The sequence below is a fragment of the Manis javanica genome, chromosome 13 (assembly GCF_040802235.1).
Source record: "Manis javanica isolate MJ-LG chromosome 13, MJ_LKY, whole genome shotgun sequence".
NCBI classification, from domain to species: Eukaryota; Metazoa; Chordata; class Mammalia; order Pholidota; family Manidae; genus Manis; species Manis javanica.
In genome coordinates, this window is record NC_133168.1 from 78,804,884 (window position 1) to 78,827,539 (window position 22,656).

Consider the following 22,656-nt stretch of genomic DNA (forward strand, 5'->3'; position numbering starts at 1 on the left):
ACATATACACAATGGAATACTACTCAGCCATAAGAAGAGGGCAAATCCTCCCATTTGCAGCAACATGGATGGAGCTGGAGGGTATTATGCTCAGTGAAATAAGCCAAGCAGAGAAAGAGAAATACCAAATGATTTCACCCATCTGTGGAGTATAAGAACAAAGGAAAAACTGAAGGAACAAAACAGCAGCGGAATCACAGAACCCAAGAACGGACTAACAGGTACCAAAGGGAAAGGGACTGGGGAGGATGGGTGGGTAGGGAGGGATAAGGGGGGGAAGAAGAAGGGGGGTATTAAGATTAGCATAATGGGGGGAGAAAGGGGAGGGCTGTACAACACAGAGAAGACAAGTAGTGATTCTACAAGATCTTGCTATGCTGATGGACAGTGACTGTGAAGGGGTTTATAGGGGGGACCTGGTATAGGGGAGAGCCTAGTAAACATAATATTCTTCATGTAAGTGTAGATTAATGATAACAAAAAAAAAAGAAAGAAAAGGGGGATTATTCCCTGATAGGATAAAACTAACTGTAAATCAATGATTAATGCATGCTTTAAATATCCTTAATTTTGATCATTTAAAGGGTGTCAGATGATCAGCTATGGAGGTACATTTTTCTGATAATATTCCTTTCTCTTAAAAAAAAAAAGCAGTTCCTGTGTGGTGACCTCCAATGAGTTCTACACAATGGTATAAAGGGCATATCAAAGTGTGGGCAAAGGGTCTGTTTGTGTTTATACAGAGGATCAAAGTCTGATTTGTCTACCCAGAAAATGAACTAAGATACGATATGAAGAAGAACTTCCAACATTAGCACTCTCTGGAAGAGTCATGCCAGAAGATGATCATCAAAAAAACCTCAACAAAGATCCAGACGATGCTGCAGTTGTAGCTGCATTCATCCCACCGGTTCCTTCTTCATTGGAATGAAGAAGGAGATATCTAAGCTGGCCTGTGCATACAGTAAAACAACAAATTTGACTGGATCTATACTGTTGGAACTCAACCAAGAATTAGGAGAAGTGCAGGTTGCAGCGCTCCAAAATCTTACGACTACAGACTATCTACTGTTAAAAGAACATATGGGATGTGAACAGTTCCCAGGAATGGGTTGTTTTAATTTGTCTGATTTCTCTCAGACTGTTCAAGTTCACTTGGACAACATCCACCATATCATAGATAAGTTTTCACAAATGGCGTGCCTAACTGGTTTTCTTGGTTTCTCTGGAGATGGCTGGTAACTATAGGTCTGCTTTGGTTATGTAACTGTATTCCTATTATGTTAATGTGTGTGCACAATTTAATTAGTAGTTTAAAACCTATACATGCTTAAGTCACTCTACAAGAAGATATGTCAAAGAAATAATCAATCTTCCCATGTTATCTTCTGTCTGCTACTCCTATAGCTTTTCTTCTTCCTTCCTAATTACAACCCTTAAATAGAATTCGTGCCTCATATCGAATTTACCGAGTATCATAGTTCTTCCAAGTGGTAAAGATACCTCAAGACAAATACTGGGCATAAAAGCCATGGGGCATGAATCTGCAAAGAAGTAAAAGGCTACCCTTTTCAAACAATATTGCCTCTCTCTCACTTACCAACTTTACATTTCCCTGTATGGCCCTGGAAGATGACTGGTTAGCCAGAGACGGGTAAGATTCCTCAAGGGAGGAACAACCTAAGACAGGCACAGTCGCAGGGGGCCATCAGGTGAGAAATTGGGGATCAACAGAGGTGAGGCTTAGAACCTCACCCCCCCGTTTTGAGAGAAATCTTCTGCATCCATGGATGTTTTATTGCCCTTGTCTAGCTTGGATTAACTTAGTCTACAGGCACGCACCTGATCATCTACAATTGCTCTCTTACAGCACTAAACTATGTTTTCTACCTTTGTCTTGCATCTACCTACCACTTCAGCATTTAAAATAATAATAATAATAATAATAATAATAATAATAATAATAATAAGGGAGAAATGTGGGATTCACATATAAATCAAGTATAAAAATCAAACAAATATTCATATTTGACCTGATTATAGTTCATAATGTGTGATCAAAACTGGAAGTTTCTGTGATGACTGCCCTTGTACTGTTCACCATGTAAGAACTTATTCACTATGTAAGAACTTGTTCACCATGTAAGAACTTGTTCGTTATGCTTCAGAAGATTGGAGACTGACGAGAATTAGGCTTGGGGTGGATTAATGATTGTACATTGAGCATTGATTGAGTCCCCTATACAGAATTTTATTGTTGTTAACAACCATCTGATCAATAAATATGAGAGATGCCCTCTCAAAAAATAAAAAATAAAATAAATAAATAATGATTTACTGTTATTGAATATAGTAAACAATGATTTACTGTTATTGAATATAATAAATAATGATTTACTGTTATTGAATATAAATCCGTGTATGTTGTCTCGAATCATAAGCAGTATTGTGAGGTAGAAAAGAGATTGACACTCCCGACTTGGGTTTGCCCCTTACCTGGTGTTCTGGAGCCTGTGCTTGGTCCAGGAGCTGAGCTCGGCCCCTTGGTTGCAGCCTGCCATGTGGGGCTCACCCATCTGTGGATATGAGCAAATGAAGCCATGCATGGAAAAGCACTAAGCAAATGCCGGTCATAAGTGAAAGGTTGTCTCCATCATAGGCCCCTCTCTTCCTGAGCCCAAATCTGACCCTCAGCCTGGCCCCCTCACTAAGGCCTATGCCCATATTGCCTGGCAGCTGCATCTGGGAGGTCTCTCCCAGTGCGTCAGGTGAAACCTCAGCCTGGACAAAGGAGGGTTCTTGACTCTGAACAAGAAAGAATGAGCAGGTCGGAAGAGTGTAGGTAAGAAAGGAATTCATTAAAGCAAGAGTAGAAATGAATGGCAGCTGCATTGCAGGCAGCCGAGGGCAGGAGAGTGCAGAGGGAGTCAGAGCTTGGTGAGCTTCCCGGCACAGGGAAGTCTCCCTCACCAGCTCCTGAAGCCAGGGTCACTTGGCATCCCATGTCCGCTTGGATCTGCACAGTGTGGGGGCTAGCCCCTACCACCCCAGGATTTGGGGGAGCTGTGGAGCATGGGATGGAGTGAGATTATGTTCTGAGAACTTCCCAAAGGAGGGAGACGTCCAGGCAGGCTCCTGCAGCTGCAGATTAATCTGGATCACCTAGGCAATGGGAACTTGCGGTCTCAAATATGCGCTCTCAGCAGCCCCTCCTCACTTATCAGGGGTAAAATGGAGACTTGGAAATAGAATGAAATAGCAAAAAGACAAAACGCAGTAAGTTGAGCAGTGAGAAAGCTTTATTTAAAAGTATGCACTTAAAGAAAAGAAAGTGTGGGTGTCCTCAGAGAGGAGACACGCTTAAAGGATGTGAATTCTGTCTTTTTAAGGCTTCCAAGAAGAGGAAAAGGGCAGGGTGGGGGATTGCTGGGTCTTCTGGTCTCATGATGTCTCTGTCTAGTGAAGGACACCATGTCCTCATCCACAGTCAATCCTCTAGATAATTCTGTAAGATAAACTTAACACAAGCCATTTACTGATCCTGTTCTCCAAGACAGTGGTTACCCTCAAGCAGTGGGGACATATCAGTTAAGACTGCCTGCTCTGCCTTCAGATAGGCTGTTGGCAGATTACTAAAGAGTATGTTAGGACTATTACTTCTCAACTCTGTTTTTAAAAATGGAACCTTTGCCTTAAGATGGGGTCCCTCCTGCTCTTATTATACTGTTTATAGCTCAGCATTTTTCATCATAGGCAAGAAAAGTTAATCATGATGCTTGTCCCATGTCCCTGCCTTACTTCATCGGGTGGGTTGGGCACACTGTCAATTTCATCCCAGAAATGCCCTGGGCTCTGTAGTCTCCTCTGCAGGCTCAGGACCTTTTGGTTTCAAATATATAACACAGTGGTTCACCAGTTACCCATATTATTAAATCCTTACCCCATCTAGTGCAGTTACTATCTATCAATGCAGAAAGACATTACAGAATCATTGACTATATTCTCCATGTTGTACTACCATCCCCATGACCAACTTATATTGTGATCACAAATTATTGTCCCTTTTATCCCCCTCACCACTCCAACCCCCCCCCCCACCCCCTTGGTAACCGCTAGTCACTTCTCAGAGGCCATGAGTCTACCCTTGTTTTGTTCCTTCTGGTAAAGGTAACTTTTATATGCACAGGGAAAACAAACAATTTGCTTGACTTACTTTATTGTAGTGGTCTGGAATAGAACCATGTGTCCTTGAGGTAAACCTGGAGACACGCTCTCTCTGTGAGCTTGTGCACAGACACGTGTACCCACACTTGTGTACCTGTATGCTTTCTCGGTGAGTGTGTGCACATATACATGTACACACAGAGGTATACATGCACTCTCTTGGTGAGCATGTGTGCACATACACATGTATGCACATGTTCTCTGGGAGCATATGCACATACACGCATGTATGTACAGGCTCTCTCTTGGTGAGTGCATGCAGACACACGTGTACAAGCTCTTTCTTGGTGGGTGTGTGCATACACACATACATGCATGTACATGCTGTTAGAACATGCCCATGAATGCATATTTATGCTGTGTGCATACACATGCAGGCAAGTACATGCTCTTTGTAAGCGCTGCACACATACATGTGTGCACATTCGGTGAGAGCATGTAAACACGTGTATGTACATGTTCACTCTCCGTGAGCACGTGCACATACACACGCCTGCATGTCTATAAAGCTCTCTCGGTGAGCACGTGCGCACCTACACACATCCCTGTACGTACTGTTCCACAGTGAGCGCGTGCACACACACGTACGTGCACACACGTTTCGGGCTCACCTCAGAAAGTCAGATATCTGGACTTCCTCCCGCTGCACGCGTGTACATTAGCATCCTGCAGGAGCAGCCCTGAAACATTTCCAGTGTCTCCAAGCGCGAGCCTCCCCGGCCCCGCCTTCCCGGGGCCTCTGTCCGGCTGGAAGAAGCGAGCCATCCACCGCCGCACGCGTCGTTCAGGGCCTGTCAGGCCTGCCCCTACACCGCCGCCCACCCCTCGCCCTGCCGCTCCTCCAGCCGCGCTCCAAGATCCCGCCTTGGGCGACAGCAGCGCGTAGGTCCCAGGGACTTGCCCCGCCCAGGCCCCGCCCCCGGCGTGCGGCGGGCTGCGTGCCGGCGCCGGGGGCGTGGCCTGGAGCGCGTCGCCGCGCACCGTGCGGAATCTGCGCCGGCCGTTGGCCGTTGGCGCGGCTTGGCGGTTGTCTTGGAGAAGCAAGATGGCGGCGACAGCGGCTGCAGTGGCTCCTGAGGAGGACATGGAGCTGCGAGACCTGCTGGTGCAGACGCTGGAGAGCAGCGGGGTCCTGAACCGCGTCAAGGTGGGCGGGAGCGGCGGGGCCTGGCCGAGGAGCGGGCCGCGCTCGCGGGCCCGGTGCGGACGGCGGGCGTCGTGCTGCCGCTGGCGGGGCCGGGAGCCGGGGCCGGGCCCTGCACAGCCCTGCGGCCGCGGCGCGAGTGCGCTGCACGAGGTGCGGGCGGGAAAGCGGGGCCGACGCGGCGGGGGCCGGGGAGCGGCAGGGGCGGCGCGGGGCCCGCACCTGCCCGCACCTGTCTGCATCTGCCCCGTACTTGCCCCGCACCTGCCCCGCATCTGCCTGCACCTGCCCCGTACCGCACCAGCCCGCACCTGCCCCGCACCTGTCTGCATGTGCCCCGTACTTGCCCCGTACTTGCCCCGCACTTGCCCCGTACTTGCCCCGCACCTGCCCTGTACCTGTCCGCACCTGCCGCGGGCGCGCTCCTCCCCGTCCTCGGCCACGAGGGGGCGGGGAGATGCCACGGCGCTCACACCGCTCGGGCTCCTTGTCACGAAAGGTGTTTTGAAACCGGTTTTGTTTTTCTCCCCTTTTTAAAAACAAGGCTGAACTCCGAGCAGCTGTGTTTTTAGCGCTAGAGGAACAAGAAAAAGTAGAGGTATGAAATGTACAGATTTTAATAAGACCGTATTCATGTGTTGAACATCTCATTACTTAAAAGCCATTCTAAGATGCTACTGCGTGTGCTAGTGTGTGTGACCAGGGATGATTTAAGCTTTAAGGATTTCATTTTATTACTATTGAGAGGCCATCAGAATTACTTTCCTTTTGTGTATATCTTAGAATTTTGGAATCTAAAGTAAGTTAAGGTGCCACAGTAACTCAGAGACTATGTCTTAGGCATCACAGATCCCCTTTTGTAGAGGAAATCCGAAACACAAGGACATAGGAGTCATGGGAAACACAGCCCGGTGTCAGTGCCTTGAGTCCGCTGCAGGATCCTTCAGAGCCTTCCGTACGTCCCCTTGGGGTTATAGGATGCACCTTCTCTCAGAACTATCCCACTGCCCAGTTATTTTAAAATCATGTGATCTTTCTTACTGTCAAGAGTCCAGCGACTTCTCTAAGTGTATTTAGTGTTTTCTTCCTACCCCAAGTCCTACGGACATCCTGAGGAAATATCCTGAAAGTTGTCAACAAGATGGCTCTGTAATCGGGGTCTCCCCTTTCCTCGGTGACAAATCAGTCCCCTTCCCTCACTTCTTCAGACTTAGATGCCTGCTCCTCTTTAGCTTCATGAAGAACTTGAGTTCTTGGCACTTCTGTGTTTTTCTAGGCGTCAGTATTCTGGCTGCCTTTTGTTCTTGACTGACTGAACCCCGTGGTCCATATCTCAGAAACCCTAACTACCTTGTCTTCCAGGCATAGATGGTCCAGGAAGAACCATAATGGTCATTTAATTCTGCAGTTTAGCTTCCTTCCCTCATTGTGTGTATGCATGTACCACTGCAGTTACCTACGCCGGGTTGCTGATGTACCCTAACTGGGGCGTGCCTACCCTACCTCAGCGAGGTCCTCAGCAGGCTGCGTTCTCCTCGTTACTCAACAACTCCTGCTTAGCTTCACTTTAGCGTGCTACCTCACCTGTTTACTTCACTCTTGACAGCTGGTCTTTTCCATCACAGTGAAATCAGAAGCATCAGGTCCTAACTGTTTGTGCACGCCCCCCACCCCCCAATCTCTCACTTACCTCAGAAAAGGATGCCCTGTGTCTGTATTTACTGTACCTTTTTCCTTCCTGCTTTAGCAGAGGAGGAGGTGGCTCTTTGTTATCCCAGAATAGTCACTTTCTTTGGGTGCTGCCTTCCATACACGCTCAGCTTCTCAGTGGTGTGCTGTGTCTCTCGCCTCCCCCTTTCTGGTGGCTTTTCTCTTGAACATGGGAGCACATTTACATTTCTCAGGGAGAAAGCTGTTTTCCTTGACTCATTATTCTGCTTTTAATGCTCTTTTCCCTCCCGCAGCCACGTTTTGAAAGACTGTTTATCTCTTGGACTGCTCCTCATGCTCCAGGTACCTTTATTCCATTAACATCTTGTACTGTCACTGCATCTCAACTACTTCTTATGCAGATGTCAAGCAGACCTTCCTAACTGAGTATGTGGAGTTCTTACCTGTCTAAGTTGCTCTTTGTGGTATCTAACACTCTTAATTCCTCTTTACTTTCTAAAAATCTTCCTTGACTTTTGGGGCCCTTTTCTGTTTCTTTGCTCCTTCTGACCACTCCCTGTCTCTTTAGCATGCTCTATTTCCTGAACACCTCACTGAAACCCTTGGAGGAGTACCCCATGGTGCTCTTTCCACATTCTCTTCCTGGATGACTATAGCCACACCAGTTACCTCTTTGTCACACTGCCTATGAGGCTGACCTTATGTCACCCAAGCAAGAATCTGGAATTTGCCTAGGCCTTAGTCTTTCCACTTGTCTGGTCATTTGCCAGTGTGTATGTCTGTCAGTTTTGCACCTGAGGTGTTTAAGGTTCTCTGCTGCCCCCTTGCCTATGCTTAGTCATTTCTGTTCAGATTACATCACCCCTTCCTTCTCGCCAGTTTTCTCTGCTGGTGTCCCTTACTATCTTACTCAAGTCCTTTCTTCGCATTTCTCCTGTACTAGCTATTTATAATACACATCTGATCTTGTCCCTCCATTTTCCTTAAATATTTCAGTTGGCACACATCTTAAAATGCCCTAACCAGTGTACCAAGGACCTTTTGATTGTTTTTCCCTCCTATCTTTTGTCATTTTTTTAAAACCAACTTGAGGTATAATTGACCTACAGTAAATTCAAGGTACATAAAATATATATTTGGATACATTTTAACATATTTGTGCAACCATGAAACAAGATAGTGAACATACCCATGACCCTCGAAGTTTCCACAAACCCCTTTGTAACACCTCAACCCCAGGGAACCTGAGCATTTTTAAGAACTATACAGATGGAATGATACAGTGCATTCTTGTTTTTTTTGGTCTGGCTGTATTCATTGAGCATAATGCATTAGAGATTCACTCATATTGTCATTTGTATCTCTAGTTCATTTTATTCCTGGGTGCTGTATCATATGGGTATACCACAGTTTATCACTTACCTGTTGGTAAACATTTCAGTTTCCAGTTTTCAGCTATTATGATTAAGACTGCTATAAACATTCACATACATGTTCTTGTTTGGATCTGTGCTTTTTCTTCTCTTGAGAAAATACCTACAGGTGGGTTATATGGTAGGGGTACCTTTAACTTTTTAAAGTATTACTAGACTGTTTTTCCGAAGTGATTGCACCATTTTACATTCCCAGTGTATGAGATTGCCTCTCTACTTATAATTCATGTGATCTGTTTAAAGAAGCTTTTTCCAGCATTTTCTAGTATGTTTTCTGTATTTGCTCATATAAACATTTCATGACAAAAATTAGTTGGCCTATGTCCTACATAAAATCATCTCACATACTATTAATGAACTGGAAATTGCAAGTGTATATAACCAAGTCCTGTTCATAGTAAGTGTGCTGTGTAAAATGGTAGATATCTAAGATGACAAAATAGTGAATTTCATGTACTTGAAATAATGAAGTTTTTGTAAGTTTAATGTTATTTGACATGAGTATTTGAAGGTCTGGTTTCTAAAGCAGTTTAATAAGCAATTTATAAAACATTTAAAAATAATACATACAAATCTCAATCTATAGTGTCTTATTAACTTTGAGATATTAAATAGTGCAAAGCAATTTCTGTAGTAATCGATAGTTGTGGAATGAGTTTAACCAGCATTTTATGACTCACAATATTTTACTTACATCTTTGCCAAAAAATTAAACTTTAATCCACATTTTGTAGTTGTTCTTAGAATTGGACACATGACACTTACAATGTTTCTTTTTTTAACAGAACAAAACTCCTTTAGTCAATGAGAGCCTGAAAAAGTTTTTAAATACGAAAGATGGTAAGATGCTCTGCTTCTGCTTGGTTATTTTGTCTGAATTTCAAAGCTTGACTCCATTTAGGAGAAATCAGCAATTTCAGATAATTTTTTGAAGCTGGATTCTTATAGGTTCTCATTTCATTTAAAAATTTCATTGTACAACTGTTGAGTTGCTTTAAATATTATTTGTCATGGGAAATTGTTGGTTAAAACTAATTGTACTGTAAGAAGCAGAACACTGTAGTCCATTTATGAAATGTCATGTTGTCTTAGTAATAGTTCTAGACAGATGATCCTAATGAAAAAATGAGGCACTGAGATTCACATTACTTATATGTATTATTCAAAGGTAAATTTGTCATTTAAAAAAATTTAGAAACCTTTTCTCCCATTACTTTACCTACTTCATAGTGTTGGTGAAGAGGCTTCAGGGGCCCTAAAGATTTGCTCACCTCCTCTCTTGCTGTTTGCAGGTCGGCTGGTGGCTAGTCTTGTTGCAGAATTTCTTCAGTTTTTTAATCTTGACTTCACCTTGGCTGTTTTTCAGCCTGAGGCTAGCACGGTAAGAATGGTGGATTTTATCTCTCTCCTTTGAAGCCACCCTTGATAAAAATGAGTTTAAAATGAAAGTTAACAAAATTTGACAACCTAGAGTATCTTACATATGGATTATTTATTTATTTTTCTTAGCTAGCTAACCTCTTAAAACAGATGCTTCGTATAACTTAGAAGGAATGTTTTGTAGAATTAATTTGTTATGATGTTAGACTATACCCCTTAATGGATACTTTGAATGTAGAGACTGGTGAAAAAATATGTAATTTTTAAAAGTGGACATTTCATTCATTAGAAAAACAACCTCTCTGAGTTTAGAGATGTTTTTATGTTCCAAAAATATTTTTCTTTAATCTCTGAAAATAGTTTTGCTATATTTTTGCACACTTATATCTTACTTCTTACAACTTATTTTTCCCTAGTTTCAAGGTCTCGAAGGTCGAGAAAACTTAGCCCGAGACTTAGGTATTATTGAAGCAGAAGGTACTGTGGGTGGACCCTTACTATTAGAAGTGATCAGACGGTGTCAGCAAAAAGACAAAGGGACAGCAAGTGGGGTGGTAAGTGCAATCCTATGCTGTGTTATCATTTTCTATTTTAATTATTGGCTACTTAGCATGGTAATACAGACCAGTGCATGCAAAATGAGTCACGGTTGCAGTTAAAAGAGGCTGTTTCTTAAAAGCAAAATGAAACACACTAAGACTGCATAAACATGTTCTAATGGAAATTGGAGGTAGAGTAGATCTGAGGCTGCTGCCGCCCCTGTTCTGCAGATTGACCCTCAGAATGTTGAGGTTCGGGGGCCAGGCTCTGTGGAAGCAGTTCCAGCATTGCTGCTGACTAGCCACTGGCCTTGGACACACTGCTGCCCTTGTTGTTCCCTTTGTGGAATGGGGAGAGTAGACCACCTCACAGGCCTTGTGAGGCTCACACTCACGAGTTAGTGCGTGTCAAGGACTGAGAGCACTCAACTCATTGTTACTCGTTACTTTTATTGCTATTTTAAGCATTAAAAGACTGAATTATATGGTAGTTGTTGATTTTTTTTAACAAAAACTCTTTATACTAGACTTAAAACTAAGCTATTGATTTTGCTGAATTTCTAAACATTTTCAAAATTATGTTTTTTGACTATTTCCTTTCTTAGTCTTATTCTTTCTTTTTAGAAATCCTGCCAATGAGATGAGTGGTCTGATTTCTATTTATATACTTTGGGTTTATATAAAGTTACTGTTTCACAGATGTAGACCACATGGTAACCATTTCAGTTGTCTGGTTAAATGTGTGCGGTAAGAATGTAGAGGGTTTATGGGCTGCCATGTACTTCATTTGGCAAGTCTCAGAGTTTATTTTCTGTTAGTCTTTGAAAATCAGTAAATCTTGACTGAGTACCTAAGATTTGCCTCTGAGGCATAATAAATAGATTATTTCAATTAAAAGGTGAAATATAAGTAGGATTCTAGAAGAGTTGAAAGCTATGCAAGATAAATTATGCTCATATAGGAAATGGATATTTAAATGGTTGTTTGAGTACAGAGAATAAATTACAGAATAAATTATAGAATAATCATGTAGTAAATTAGGTTCAAACATAGTCTGAGCAATGATTTTTATTACAAGGGGACAGTGGTTGTTTCATGCTTAAATTTTGTTAGGCGCAATCATAGTGTGAGTGGGTGGAGAGGATTGGGAATGGTGTCCCAGAAGGATGTGGGAGCAGGGCCAGACCTGGGAGGGTGCGTGTATCCCCTGTGCAGAGAGCACGGCACCGCAGCCCATGCCTTCCAGCGTCGTTCATTTGTACGTCTGTAATTACTTACCAAGTTTCATTGTGTGCTGACTGTATCATGGACATTGTGCTAGCTTCTCAAGAATAAAAAATACACAAGTCTAAAGAAGCCCAGACTGTTGGTTCCTGCTGTTTCATGAGCCCCTGCCTGTAGGTGGTGGTCACATCTCTTTGCTTCTGTGGTCCTGAGCTTCTCCCTTTACCTGCCCTTTGGTTTCCTCTCCTGGTGTGGTCTGGCTCATTCAGGGAGGGGTGGTCGCCCTCAGTCTCTGCTTTGCTCTCCTTCCTCAGCCAGAACTTCTGGGGCTCACCCCAGCTCTGCTGCTCCTGCATGTGATCCTCTTGTTACTTACCTTCCATGTGCCTCACCTGTGAAACGGAGACACTAGGAGTACCGCCCCATGGGGTTGCAGTGAGGACCAGAGGGGTGAAACATGTAAAGCTCTGCGAATGGCACCTAGCGTGGAGAGACCATGTGCATATTTGCTGTTAGCATTACTTTCTTATTTTCTTATCAGTACTCTTTGGGTGACTCCCTCCATCTCAGTCCATCCCTCTAGCTTGAGACCAGAACTTCCAACTCTTCACAAAACATGCCCCTGGTTAACCCACTGGCACATGGTAATCCGTATGAAAAACACTGACTTTATTTTCTTTACATCTAGCAAAGTGAGAGCCACATAGACGAAGAATACTCCCCTCCCACCAAAACCGCCCAGTTCCGGTCTACCCGCACTCCTTCATGTGCTGGTTCTGTCCTCTGACTCCTGCCTCCCGGCCCGAGGCGCTGCCTGTCCACGTGTGCCCCCTGCCTGGGCCTTCTGTCACTAAGGACTTGCTCTCCCTCCTGTACGCGGTGGCTCTGGCAACAGGCCGTAGGAGGAGAAGGGCTGACTGCTGGAAACCTCTGTTCTCTGCCAGACAGGATGTCTGCCTCAAACTGACGCCCAGAGATGCTTTCCTGTCTAGTTGGTTTGATTTGAAAATGGAACCTCAGGAAGCGCACCTTGTGACTGGCAGATCCCAGCCTTCCCAGGCAGTGGGCCCCATTCCATACTGTCGTTTTGTCACATCGACCTAGACTGGGAAAGCGATTGGTTCACTCTCAAAACACAGAACTGTTTGGTACTGCATTTGCTCTCCCCCTGTGCTAGCATTCCCCTCTTAATACCTGGGTTTTCATCTTAATAGTTCATTTGTGTTTGTATACACACAAATGAACAGATAATTTAATATTTAAAAGAGGGAGCCCACAGGTGTCTTTTGGCCCTCCTATCATTTACTAGCGTTTATCACTGAGAGGAAACTTGTCATTCATAATGAAATAAAAACGTACAGGTTTTATTGACCTTTGGTGTTTGATGCTGAAGAAGGAAAGTTGCTGTGGCTCGAGCCCATTGACTTAGTGGTGCTTATACCAGAAGTGCTTGTGAAACTGCCATTTAGGTTGGTGGCTGATGTCCCAGTGTAGGTGACTGAGCACACTGCCGCTTTCACAGATCCTGGGGGAGCCACGCCTCCCATCAACACCTTGTGCTGGTCCCCATTGCTGATTGGCAGCTCGGCTTCCTCCTCAGCGCTCCATCCCCAGGCTTTGTTCCCACTTTCTGAACTAATTTTAAAATTCAGCCCTTCATCTATTCCTTTTCCTCTTTAACAATTGCAGTTACTGTATAATAGCAATTAAATAGTCTCCAGGTTTCTTCCACTTTAAGATCCTGCCTGATGGGCATCAACCTGTCTTTCTAGTCTTCTGCCTCTTTTTTGAAACATGGAACCTGTGCTTAAGCCAGACTGAGCTTGTACTTGAAAGTGGCTTTTGTTTTTTCGCTTTTTCTGTTTCTCATCTATTTTCTACCTAAAAGGGGGCATCATCTCCCCACCCAGTCAGGGCACATTATCCCTCAGGTCTCCTTAGCTCTGGCTTGGGGGCGTTCCCTCATGCTCTTCTCTGTCACTGCTGGGGGTTGCTTCCCTCTGGGTGGTGTCCACAGCGTCTGCCATTGTCTGCGCTGTTCCCACCTCCTGTGCTCACCAGGACAAGGGCTGTCTTATCTTGTGGAGTCCAGTGGTAATTCTCAACAGGTATGTGTTCAGGGTCAGTGGGAAGCGTTGGAGGACTTTTGTACATTTGGGAAACACATTTATGAAGGTTAGATTGGTGAATTGAGAGACATTAAAAGACTAGGAGAAATGAAACCCTTAAAAGGCAGATATAGACAAGATTGGGGCAGTAAGAGCAGAAACAAAGGGCAGATAAAGATGACCTTTTAAAGGAATGATCAGTGAGACTTTGTACATTAGTATTTTGGCAGAGAGACAGGATCTTAGAGGGTAATAGGGGAAAGAAAAGCTTTCAAAAGAGATTTTGGTTTTTGGCCTGGGACTAGATGGTGCCAATACCAGAAATAATGGCATTTGAGGAGAGCAGACACATTTTTGTGTTTAAGAAGTTAATAGCTGTCAGGACGATTTTTATAACAAAATGCCAATTTTTAATATGCTCAGTGAGGAGTTTGTGATGGTACAGTGGGTGAATTTTAGTTATTTCCATTCAAAAAACACTGAAAAAAGTTCCTCCTTTGCATTTGACATAGTGCTGAGGACTTAGCAGCAGCTCCCACTGAGAACTTTGTGACCTGATGGCAGGTGCAGGATGCACTGAGCCAGGGCCCCTGTCAGGGAGCAAAGACGCCCAGTGGGGCAGGAAGGAAGAAGAGCGCTGCCCTTGGAAAGCCAGAGGTCGTTTGGGAGAGCTGCTGTCAGTGCTTTCTCCTGAGCTGAGATGAAGTAGGGAAGCAAGCGCAGGGCCTGTATAGAGAGAGCAGGTCTCTGAGAGTCACTGGACGTGTGGGTGTGGAGAGTCAGGGCAGGGGGCAGGGAAGTGAGGGGGCGGGGGTGGGAAGGAGGACAGAGGGGCTGGTAGGGGATGAGCCTGTGCCCAGGCACTGAGGGAGGTGCACTGCAGGGAGTGGGACCTGACTGTGTTCTGCTTTGTTTTTTTGGCAAAGTTAGGAAAAAATCTAATGAGGATATTTGTATTAATTAGGAAGAAATAAAAATAGCAACATTGTATAGTTGTTTTAAATGCTAAAATTTTGCTGAGGTATAATTAGTGTATATTCATATTTTACGTTTAGGTATGTTTTGATTTTATTTCAGGGGGTACTGGACCTATCAGATGTACATTCTCCTCCAAAGTCACCAGAAGGAAAAGCCAGCACGCACACAACTACCAGCAAGGTGAGTCGGCTGTGGGGTGCGAGGCGAGTCTGGACGAAGACCCCAGGGCCCTAGTTCTCTCTCTGGTCCTTCACCAGTCGAACTGTTTTGTAGCACAAGTGCTATTTAGTGTCTTGAAAGTGCTTTTTCCCCTTTGATGAAGTATGTGTCTTTAAAAATTGTTTTGCTTTGTTGGTAGTGTTTTGAATTTTGTGTTGTACAAGGAGTATGCTGTTAAATAACAGAATTGCAGGATATTTGGACTCATTTGGTACTTTGAATATTTTTTTTCATTCAATTAACAAGGAGGTTTACCTACTTTTCATTTATGAATTCTTAGCTTGAGACTATGAGGTCCCAGAATGTAGACTGTTGTGTCGGATGTGGTAGGCAAGACAGGCAGCCCATTTGGGACTGCATGTCATCATGGCTCTTCATATTGCTGAGCTCGTTGGAGGATTTATAAGATGTTGTGTGCTCGGTGTCTGTGCATGTGTGTGTGTGTGTGTGTGTGCTTTTTGAGTTGTTAAAGCTCACGCCTTGGTTGTTCAGGGATTTGGCATAATGAAGGAAAAAATGGAGTGGAACACTCAGGTGTGAAGTCAGGGTATGTGTGATCCTGGGACTGGCCAGAAGGTGATGGCTGGGCCTGCGTTGCCTCGTGGCTATTGGAGTGCCCTTGCGCAATAGAAGCAAACAGTCTTAGCCAAGGATGGGTTTGGGTCAGATTGTTGTGACCGTTCCTCTGGTTTCCATTATGGGGAGCAGAGTGATGTCTCGGGGTACGGTTTAAAAGTGGTTCCTTATACTGCACTGACTTGTAGATACAAGTTGTATCTTCTTAAATTAGGTGACCCCCTGGGGGGCACAGACCCTCCTGAAGGATGTCTTTCTTTTCAGGTGCCTGGGCTCAGAGCACCTCCAACGTGAGTGGGTCAGTGGGTGGTTCCTGTTGTTATTTGCCACTGGTTTTTATTTTATTGCTCCTTTTTATTTTTTTAATTTAGGAACCAAAGGAATTTCATGCTTTATTTCTAAGCAAGGAAAGAGCCCATTATTCTGTTTTTAGTTGTTCCTTTTCTCTGAGGTCTCTAGTTAGCCTTCTCTATAGGGAGACTGTAACCCTGGTACAGAACAAGGTCATGAGTATGAATAAATTTTAAAAGTTCTCTTTAAATGAACTGGCAGATATAAGAGTCTTTGTAAAAAGCTTTGCTTTCTGTGAAAATGTCTGTATAGAGGTGAAAGTTAATGCATATTCCAGAGTACTTATCAGTACTGATAGCATTGAGCTACACGGAAGTTGTCTTTTTAGCCAAGTATTATTTTTTAAAGCAAATCATTAGTAATCACCTCCCACATATGGTTTCAAGATCAGATGTTAATGTCTGTTTTACATATTCTTATTCTCTCTGCATTAAAATAATTTTTTTTAGGATCTAAGAATTATAATGAGAATCTTGTGTTCAGTCAGGAAGTGTTGCTCCAAATACAGAGAAGCGATTGGGGAGGTGGATGTGCAGAGCAGCAGTCTGTCCTCTGGGTGGTGCCAGCTTTGCCACCTCCTGCCGGTGTCCAGGGTGGCCTCGGCCTTAGCGTCATGGGCCTGTGGCAGCGTGGCCACTTCTGAACTCTGGTAGCCCATCTCTGTCATAAGATGAGGCCTTCTTTGGGCACTTAAAATGCAATTCCACGATTCTTAAAGGATCTGGATTGGGGGTCCCTGTACATGCCCCACTCGGTCCCTGTGGACTTTCCTCTCTCTTGGTGGCCTTTGCATCACCTTGGGCTCCAGGAAGGACCTTGGCTTCAGGGTGCCTTGTCAGTCTGGAGAGCCCACAGGGCACTAAGGGCTCTGGAAAGTTGTGGTCCAGCCCAGGGTCCAGCGGACCTTTAGGAACCTGTTTTATGTCCTGGGGAAGGGAAAGGAAGGCCAGGGAAGTTCTTAAAGGAACTCCCAAAGTTCTTGGGAGTGCAAGCCTGGCTTTCTTGGTATGCTGCCAAGTGGATCATGAAGGAAGTGAGTCTCCACACAGCAGAGGTCAGACAGGGCAGCAGTGCCCACAGGGGACAGTGTAACTGTTGCACAGAGTAATGAAATGGGGGTTGGACTACTTGAGGAATGGAGTTAAGAAAAGACCAAAGAAAAAAAGGGTTTCAAAAAGGAACACATTAGATTTTCCATTTTTAAGACATTTTCTAATAGACATCTTTATTAGTTACGAATTGGTTTATTTTTAAAGATTTATACTATATGGTAAAATGTCATTTTATTCTCATGCTCAGATACCAAGGTATAAAGGACAAGGTAAGAAGAAGACAAGCGGGCAGAAGTCTGGTGCCAAGGTAACGCGCGAGAGGGCAAAGGAGAGAGTGGCCTGTGCTGTGTGGGCTGCTGGTTTCGTGGGGCTCCTGTGGCCCCCTGTGGCCTGGCCTTACGTTCTCTTAAGTGTCCCTTTCATTTTTCTGTAATCAGAACAATGTAAGGTCTTGGTGGCATAAAACAAAAAGTTATTTGGCTTTCAGTGTTTATCCAGGTGAAAATCATACTGTTGTATTTTAAAACATGCTGTTTTACTTTGAGAATTTCTTGTTTCATTGGCAATTTTAAAAATTGAAAATACTTATCTTCCTTTTGAATGGATGGTCATGTACATATTCTCAACATGATGATTTTTATCTGAGGTAAATAGGATATCAAACTACTTGCTAGATAATTTCCAATTGATAGAGGCTGAATTTTAAGACATTTTTGTTTGTGGTCAGCTTATCAGGCCATCACACATTAGCAGCCTGTCCTTAGAGCTCTGCTACCAGGAGACGCGGACACATGGGCGTGGGAGTGCTGCCCCTGCCGCATCGCGTCGGTGCCCTGGCTGCCTTCATCTGCTCCCCAGACCGCCACAGAAATGGGCTCAGCTGCTTTTGAAAGGTCAATGGTAGAGGTCTTTGAAGCATGTTAGATCAGTACAGTTCTTACGCTTAACTAGAATAAGGTAAAATTATTTAACTTTTCATTCTGTGAGATTCCTTGGTCCTTGTTGAGCCTGTGCTTGTGTATAGATTATTAAGGACCTCTAAAATTAAAGGGTTTTTAAGAACCGTATTTGCTGTGTCAGCTGCCTTTAGTCCTTGTATTTTCAGTGGTAAATTCCTATTACTGTGTGTGTCCACACTTTTTTTTATGCATTACTACTGGAGAAGATGTTTTAAAATGTTATTTAGCAAGTATGTGTGAACATTACACAGTGAAGATCATTGTGTTAAGTGCTGTAGGCAACACAGATTTTAATGTGGTCCCCACTTAAGCAGTTTACAGTCTAATAGAGATGAGACATAAAGATAATTAATTTAAAATAGCATGTTTATATAGATTGTTTTAATCAGTATCTTAGACTTTTATTAAAGGTAAAAGCATATTTCATAGCATTTCATAATATCACATGTTTATATTCTTACTGGTGTGAATTTTAAAGAAGTTAAAACATTTTGAAATTGTTTATGTCTAGAACCCGAAGCGTGTGAGAAGAGACCCTCTGTCACTTTGTGTGAGGGGAGGCAGCAGTGCGGCCAGATTTATCTTTCACTCTTACTGTGGGGAGGGCTTTCTTTCCTTCCCTCTCCTGAGGGCTGGCTGGAGAATCTGTGCTGGCCCATATCCAGGGGTTAAAGGCTGTAAGTCAGGCCCCTTTTATTTCACTATATTCCTGACCCCGAAACCTGTTTTCCCCTACATTTACCTAAACTTGTTTCTGAAAAGTCTGTGTTGTGCCAACATTGCCTACTTCCAGCCTGGTAGGTGGGCCCTGAGCACGTCATCCCTCTGCCTTTCTGCTCTGCCTGAGCATGCGGCAGGTTCCCAGTGTCCTTTGTGTCCTAACATTGTTAACATCTTAACCCAAATACCAGGCTGTGTTTGACTGTTGAGGTTGTATACCGCAGGACTCCAGGGGGAGCTGTTCACCTGGTAGCCAGGTGGCATTTCCCCATTGTGCAGAGCCTTTCAGGGCAGCCCTGCCTGTCCCTGAACTGAGCGGGGATCGGAGCAAGGAGCGCTGTGCGTCTTCCTGCTGCTTTTGTGCACAGCAAAGCCCAAGTACTGATGGCTCATTTGGAGATGCTCTGTTCATAGTAGAAGTGTATTTTTAAAAATCACCTATATACATCCATACACATATTTACATGTAACTGATTCGTACTTGCTGTCATGAGCCTGTCTGTAAACCAGTCAGTATGCACAGTAGAATCTAAGGGTTTTGAGCTAATTTAGCTTGGATAAAAATAAAAGTTACTTTCTGGTTTTTATTGTTGTGAGACAATAAAGGATGGATAGAAGAGCTGGAATGCAAGCTGGCTAAATAGCAGATGGGAGGACATTTCTTTAATAAGTTAAAATTTTAAAATATGTATTAATACTTCCTTCCAAGGTACCATCTGTAATAGTCTATTTCATTGTAAGCCATCTGGTTGCAGCGCACATGGTGCTAGTTCTCTGGAAAACACTTCATGCCAAAGATTGCCACAGGCTTCTGGCTCTGCTAACTTAGGTTTACCATTCAGTTGGAAAAACTGAGTAAGATAGATATTTTTCATTTTTAATATTTAGACTAAAATGCTTTTAATCATCACATGGTCATCCTTTCTTTTTACAACTGGATATCAGGTGTCTTAAAACTAGTGTATATTGAGGTATTTTTGCTTCAAGTTCTTAAAGGAGGACATTTCTTAATTTGTTCCTTGTTTTCAAAATCCTGGGATAAAGCTAGAACCCAGCTTTATGTTCATCTAGGGCAGTGATGGGGCCACATGTTATGCTTGGGGGGTGTTTCTGCATTCTTTCAGTTAGGGTTTTCTAGATAAGCCATTACCATTCCCTCGGCACATGTGTACCCCCAGCCCATCCTGAGTGCGCAAGGCCTGAGGGTGGATAGCATGCTCCGAGCAGTGCCGCCTGGCCAGCTCCGCCGTCCTGGCTGCCCCTGCCCGGGACTGGAAAGCATGGCACCCCCTGGCTGCTGAACCCTGAGCAGGGGCTGAGCATGCAGCAGCCAGGCAGCGGGCTGTCTTCAATTCTTGATTTCAGAGCTGGAAAGAGGAGAGTATTTATAGACGAGAGTATTTGTAGAGCAGAGGAATAGAGTTTCTCGAGACAAACTGAGTTTTTAGAAAGGGAGGTTTAAATGTTTGTTTTATGAAATGCCACAGTGTTTACTCTCTAGGTGAATGAATTAAAACTTCTAAATATGTGTGTTACACCTGTAGTAAAATTACTTCTCTCCATAGTTTGTTAGTAAGTCATGGATGGAGAACTGCCTATGAGACATAGTTGAAAATAATTAAGAATTTAAAACAGCATGTTTATATAGATTGTTTTAATCAGTGTCTTAGACTGGGAGGGGTTAGGTGGGAAGAGAATTTAATATTGAATTAATTATTTTGAATACTTTTGCAAAACTAGTGTGTTTCTTTGGCTTTGATGTGTTTCTCTTATAAGCAGTGCGATTAAACTTTTAATTTGGAAAAACAAAATTATTTTTTCTAAGTTTTTGAGATATTCTAGTGATAATTCAGTTTTTGGCTACTAGAAAATTGGTTATTTCCATTGTGAAACTTCTCTTTGTGATGCTATTTTCTGTTAATCTAGAAATGATTGCAATGTTGAGTGTAAACATATGCTAGTAGAAAAATAAATACACTAAAACTTTCTTACACCTTTAATTTACTATAAAGCCTGTTTAGTCTTGAGATCTGTCCAAAGGCATTTAGTGGCACTGTCATGCTGTGCAGTCAGTTCTTGTTTTTATGAAGCAACAAAACTTTATTATTAAAAGTTTTAGGTATTTATTATAAATATCTCTGTTGGTGCCTAGGGCTGCCATAACAAAGCACCACAGACTTGGTGGTTTAAAACAACAGAAATGTATTGTCTCCTGGAGGCTGGAAGTCCCAGGTCAAGGTGAGGGCAGGCTTGGTCCACTGGAGGATGTGCAGGGCCTTTAGGCCAGGCGGGTGCTCCAGCCTCTGCTGGCTCCCAGCAGCCCCAGGCACGCTCGGCTCATGAACAGCATGGGCCTCCTGGCCTGTGTTCCTAGCTGGGTCTGTCTCGTGTCACCGGGTTAGGGCACTAACCTCCATTCAGCGGAACCTCATCTGAACTGGTTGCATCTCTAATGACCCTATTTTTGAATGAAAGCCCATTCTGAGGTACTGAGAGGTAGGAGTTTTTTGGGAGATACATTTACTCCATGATAGCCACTAGGGCCTGTGAGGTTGTCTAGGGAGTGAATCCGAAGGCATTATCATGTTTTTTTTTTGTCACACTTATTTGTTTTAAAGAATTCTTAACCATCTAAACTCTAGGTGGATTTTTTTTTTAATAGTGCAAGTTATTTGGAACTAAGTTCAGTGAATTTGTTAGTAACCCAGTCTTCTTGGTAAAAAAGTAGCCATAGGTACAAAGTAATGACACATTCCTGTGTGGTTTAGAAATTGATTTTGAGAGCAGCTCCAAGGATAGTGAATGTCATGAAGGTTGGCTGTACCCCACAAATAGAACTATAGTTTAAAACAAGCTAATTATTATTTTTTAAAACATGTGTTGAACATAATATGCTTCTCCATGAAACTAGTCTTTCTGTAGCAGGAGTACAGCTAAAAACAGTCAAAAACCATGGATGTGCTGAGTTTAGATAGCTCATTATGTGGGCTTAAATTGTGTTGGTGATGTGAGTCCACAGGGAAGAAAGACATCATTGGAAGGTCCCTCTTTCATGTGCTGTTGCTCCTTGTTTATTTACATTTCAGTTTGTCTCGTGTTGGTTGCCTTCTGAATTTTCATAGGCTTTTGAAGGAGAGAATATCATTATCCCAGTATAATATTTGTAAATGTGTTTAAATATCACAAGACTCAGGGTATTTATTTCCAAGTGCATATGCTTTTGGAAAGATAGAAATCAATTTTAAAACATAAGTCAGGAGTTGCAATGGACACGAATCTAATTAAAAAATACATAGGTGACAGTGCTTTTCTGTATTTGATAGCAGGGAAACCAAGAAAGTTGTTCGGAAATTCTTTTAAGTTTCTGCTTCTTTGAAAGTATTCTGTGTTGTTTAAAAGGCTGATAATTTGGTATTTTCTAGATATGTCTTTTTACAATCATTAATTTATATTAACAACATGTGGTATGTACAGTCTATACAAGGGCCTACAAATTGTATAGCATGTATCTTGCCTGCTGTCAACCAGCTGTGGCCTCTGGTGTAAACATATACATGTATATGTAATATGTACATAATATATACTGTCATGTATTCTGTCAGTACATATGAAAAGTGTCTTACTGAGTAATTTCTAACCCATATTATTGCCACCCTGCTTCAGTAGTCATTAATGTGTTCCAGCCACACACACATCCCTCTGTCCTAACTACTGGTAAAAATTTGATTTGGAAAGTACTGCTCTAGTTCAATTCTTGAGGAAGTTCATGCCTGGGAACATTAGTTAAGATTACGTATTAGTGGCAGAGTGTGGTCTCCATGCACCGTTGGCATCTCACAGCGCTGCTCTCGTTAGTATGGCAGGCTGAATCTTGGGAAACTGTCATTTTTAACCCACAAAAAACTGTAGTTCATAGGACCTAATAGCATGATGTAACTATTAAGAGCTGATCTCTGGAATCAGACTTTCATTTTGGTCCTGACCCCTTAATCCCTGGAGACCCTGGCAAGTGATTGAAATGTCTGTGTGGTTCCTTTCTCATGTCTGCGGGGAAAACAGACTTAGCCTCTACCCAAGG

General features: G+C 43.2%; 1 protein-coding gene across 6 annotated transcripts in view; it reads left to right on the plus strand.

Annotated features, from left to right (window-relative positions):
• Positions 1-5,149: 5,149 nt before the first annotated feature.
• The window catches only part of CEP43 (centrosomal protein 43), a 33,491-nt gene continuing 15,984 nt past the window's right edge, over positions 5,150-22,656 (plus strand). For 3 of the 6 annotated variants that reach the window (XR_005062013.2, XM_073219887.1, XM_037020841.2), the window contains exons 1-7: positions 5,150-5,371; positions 5,913-5,966; positions 9,258-9,312; positions 9,765-9,853; positions 10,269-10,406; positions 14,801-14,881; positions 17,147-17,206. Coding sequence is in view for 5 of the 6 variants with exons in the window: in XM_073219887.1 (XP_073075988.1) it covers positions 5,270-5,371; positions 5,913-5,966; positions 9,258-9,312; positions 9,765-9,853; positions 10,269-10,406; positions 14,801-14,881; positions 17,147-17,206 (579 nt within the window). In the remaining variant the exon portion in view is untranslated. Of the gene's footprint in view, positions 5,372-5,912; positions 5,967-7,332; positions 7,382-9,257; positions 9,313-9,764; positions 9,854-10,268; positions 10,407-14,800; positions 14,882-17,146; positions 17,207-22,656 lie in introns of all 6 variants that reach the window. The other 3 variants (XM_073219888.1, XM_037020842.2, XM_073219889.1) reach the window with 2 other exon arrangements.